General features: G+C 39.7%; 1 protein-coding gene across 1 annotated transcript; it reads left to right on the forward strand.

Annotated features, from left to right (window-relative positions):
• The first annotated feature begins 1,706 nt into the window (after positions 1-1,706).
• On the forward strand, positions 1,707-2,907 carry LOC150037719 (uncharacterized). Its single transcript, XM_090310994.1, has 3 exons — positions 1,707-2,001; positions 2,092-2,426; positions 2,731-2,907. The coding sequence occupies exons 1-3, from the start codon at positions 1,707-1,709 to the stop codon at positions 2,905-2,907; spliced, it is 807 nt and encodes a 268-aa protein (XP_090167120.1).
• The last annotated feature ends 1,628 nt before the right edge of the window (positions 2,908-4,535 follow it).

The raw sequence follows: 4,535 nt of genomic DNA on the forward strand, positions 1-4,535 counted from the left end.
CCATAATATACGAGGCACAACTACCTTGCTCTTTCGAGTGGCAACGTTCCCTACTATTGCGATAGGATCTCGTACGTCCACATCTAAATCCAAACAACTCAAATTTATAACTATGTTAATATTAAACCAAAGATAAAGTATAGTTAAGGAACATCTATCTAGAATGCTTGGGAAAATCTACGGAGCGAGTACTTCACAACATAATTTGTATTTCCCCTTACCTTCTCCTTGTATAAACCAACCTTGTCGTTCAGTGCAGTCTTCAGGGCGTTGAATGTCCTTTCCCAAATAATTGTACCTCAATCAAGATTGTTGTAGTAATCTATGTCTTCAATATCGTCAAATAGAGTACGATCAACAACATTCTTTTGCTTATTTTTACCAATCATTGCAACCTCTGTGTAGTATACTAGGGTAATTTTAACAGCATCATCGTCATTTTCAAATACCAAATTTTTGTATTCTTCTTCAAGTAAATTCAAGTAGAATGCATCTGAGGTCGACCGATTACCAAAGTACCTTGTCAAAACTTCTTGTGAGGACTCCCCTCTCCGTACAACTCGTGTAGGAGACCGCCACAAACCAGTGATCAATAAAAAGTCGTCCTTCGAAAATGTGACGACCTTTCCTCTGACAAAGAAACTAATCGAGTCCACTCCTGACTTCTTCACTTCCCTCAATAACATATGTTGGATTAGTGGGTTGTTGAATACAAGTTCAATGTCTACAAAGTGACCAAAAACTATTTTCTTGAACATTTCTAATTTCCTTCCGGTAAGCTTCTCCTTTATAATCTTGTTGACATTGGCAACGTGGGCCAGACACGTTACTTGCCTGGGAAACCTATCAACTTACGAATTTTCAAAGATTTTGACATCTTAAATTACACTGCATTGTATGAACATTCAATTTATTAGTTAACAGGTTCGTACTAAAAAAATCACTAACAAAACATATAGTTAAAGTCTCGCTCTCGCCAAGCTAGCTAATCTCGCTCTCTCTTATCTCGTTCTAGCCCATCTCTCTTTCGCTCGTCTCGCTCTATCCCATCTCGCTTTTGCCCGTCTCGCTCTCGCAAAACTCGTCCACTATCTTGTCTGACTCTAATTATATCTTCTTCATCCTCAACCAATGCAGAACACATCGAAACCCAAAATAAAAAACAGACACGGCCGATTAAACCCCAAAACCAATTATGAACGTGACGACCGATCAAACGAAACCAACCTAAACAAATGCAACACAACATGCAAGACAAAAATTAAATTCACTAACCCAGTAGAGAACTTCGATTACGATAGTAGATGGACAATGGTTTTGCAGAGTGAGATTGAACGACATTTGAACGAAAATTTTGAGCGTGGGACGACCATTGAGTTTGAGCGCATGATTATCGTATAGACTAGAGGGGGATTTTTGTAATCTCATATCATGATGACGTAAGTAGAAGGTCAATTGACAGTTCTTTAAAAAAGAGGGCAGGGGGGAATTTTATAAAAAGCGAGATAGATGAGCGAAAGCGAGATGGGCTAGAGTAAGATAAGAGAAGGCGAGATTAACGAGATTAGAGAAAGAGAGATTAGTGAGAGCGAGATTAACTAGATTGGCGAGAGTGAAACTTTAACAGTATGTTTTGTTAGTGATTTTTTAGTATGAACCTGTTAACTGATAAATTGAATGTTCATACAATGCAGGAGTAATTTAAGATGTCAAAATCTTTGAAAATTCGTGAAGTTGATAGGTTTCCTGGGCAAGTAACATGCCTGGCCCACGTTGTCAATGCCAACAAGATTGTAAAGGAGAAGCTTACCGAAAGACAATTAGAGATGTTCAAGAAAACAGTTTTTGGTCGCTTTGTAGACGTTGAACTTGTATTCAACAACCCACTAATCCACCATATGTTATTGGGGGAAGTGAAGAAGTCAGGAGTGGACTCGATTAGTTTCTTTGTCAGAGGAAAGGTCGTCACATTTTCGAAGGACGACTTTTTATTGATCACTGGTTTGTGACGGTCTCCTACGCGAGTTGTATAGAGTGAGGAGTCCTCACAAGAAGTTTTGACGAGGTACTTTGGTAATCGGTTGACCTCAGACGCATTCCACTTGAATTTACTTGAAGAAGAATACAAAATTTTGGTATTTGAAAATGACGATGATGCTGTTAAAATTACCCTAGTATATTACACAGAGGTTGCAATGATGGGTAAAAACAAGAAAAAGAATGTTGTTGATCGTACTCTATTTGACGATGTTGAAGACATAGATTACTACAACAATCTTGATTGGGGTACAATTATTTGGGAGAGGACACTCAACGCCCTGAAGACTACACTGAACGATAAGGTTGGTTTACACAAAGAGAAGGTGAGGGGAAATAAAAATTACGTTGTTAAGTACTCGCTCCGTAGATTTCCCCAAGCATTCCAGGTAAATGTTCCTTAACTTAACTTTATCTTTGGTTTAACATTAACATAGTTATAAATTTGAGTTGTTTGGATTTAGGTGTGGACATACGAGATCCTATCGTCAATAGTAGGGAACATTGCCACTCGAGAGAGCAAGGTGGTTGTGCCTCGTATATTACGGTGGTCATGCTTCCACTCGATGTCATTCAAAGCACTCGAGAGAGACATTTTTTAGTCTCAAAATATAAGTGTAATCTATCTAGCCACAATATGTTTATTTGATTGTTAAATGTACACTAACCGTCTTACTGGGTTCCTTAATGCAGACAAAAGTCAAAGAGGATATTGTCATATCCGATGCTGAAAAGGAGTTTCGGGACACCCCAATTGATAGACGGGCCGTAAGACAAGCACACTCCAACACTGAGAGTTCAGGAAACTCTAGTAATTCAAAGAGTGGCAGTAGTTTAGAGAATAGTTCAGAAGGTGGGAAAGGTGAATAGCAGGGTAATTCAGAAGGTGGAGTGAGAGACGATGAATTTGATGGGGATCAAAACATCCACCAGCCTACTTACACCCCTAGCGAGGATATGTTTCATAATGTGTTGGTGGGTAACGTACGTCCTGAGCCTGAGGAGGAATGTTCTGTCCCAGAGGAGGCTCGTTCCGAGCCTGAGGTTTCCGACCACAGGGAGAGAGGCAATGTCGATCCTGATGTATATTCGTACCTGCGGAGCATTGGCAGCTTAATATCGAGCTTGGATGCCCGTGTATCGAACCTGGAGACAGACACGAGAGACATCAAAGCACAATTGTCAACTATTTTGTCTCTATTACAATCTATGAACGGTTCCACGATGTTTGAGGCGACGAGGTCCCCTCACTCCATAGACAGGCCACGATGTCACCATGTCCCCCATCTCAGCTCTATCTCGGTCACCCACCCAACTTGTACATAGGTCACCTACCCCACCTCCATCTATGTCACCTAACCCACTTCTACCTTTCAATTCATCTCTACAGCTTGATATCACGACCTCCTCTAACACCCTACATCTCGATTCACAGGTATGATCAGTATGTGATTAAAATTTTTCTTTCTTCATATTTGTTATTCGACATGTTCACCATTTTGTTATATTTCTGTAGGTTATGGTCGAGAGTAGAAAAACAACACGTAAGAGAAAGGCCGTTGATAAATACACACCTCCCGTCGAACCAAAAAAGAAAATAACAAAAGAGAAGAAAATTAAGATTCAACTTCCTTTGGATCGTCCAAATATTAAATACCCTCTCCCTAAGGTACCTACGATATAGATTAAAGCGACGATCCAATACTCCTTGGAGCATGAAGTTCCAGCTGCTATATTCAAGGAAATGGTGAACTGGATTGCCGATAAGAATACGGACAACAAGGTTCGAGAAAATGCAGTTCGGTCATCATCCAAATCCTTTTTTTAGGAGTTGACCGAACCAAGTTCATGGGTTGAGTGTGGCATAAGTTTACGATCCTTGTCCTTTTTACCAAGTACATATAGTTTACTCCCCTCTCCTAATGTCTATCTTGTTCTGGATGCAAACTCTAAATATCCTATTTCAGTTCATAAAAGATAAATTCTATAGGCGACCAGACATATGTATGGCCAGCTTCACCATCCTGCCAATTGAAATAACGATAACCATTTACTGCACTTCTGAATAGGAATTTGACTATTATGTGTTTTTAATGTCCTTTTCCTCGTGTAGAGTCACCTAAATTCGCGATATTGGGTCTACAAACATATTAAGAACAAGTCGAATTTGCATGCTACCGTAGCGTGAGGGGAAGAGACATTTTCAGATTATGTCATGGATAAATTCGATGTCAAATGGTCAGATGTGGACTTCGTGTATACAACAACAAACATCGATCAACATTGGATGTTGATTGCATTCGATCTAAATAAAAGTCGGTTGTTCGTATTTGATTCACTACCGTCTATGACATCAAAGAAGAAGCTAGAGTCTTCCTTGAACTGTAAACTTACACCCTACCATCGCTTCTTCACTATTGTGACTTGAAACGTTGGAAGCCGAATATAGAAACGTCTTGTTGGAAGATATCCCGACCTACCTCTACGAATACACAACA

The sequence above is a fragment of the Benincasa hispida genome, chromosome 2 (genome assembly GCF_027475165.1).
Source record: "Benincasa hispida cultivar pf3 chromosome 2, pf3_genome.v1.1, whole genome shotgun sequence".
Lineage (NCBI taxonomy): Eukaryota > Viridiplantae > Streptophyta > Magnoliopsida > Cucurbitales > Cucurbitaceae > Benincasa > Benincasa hispida.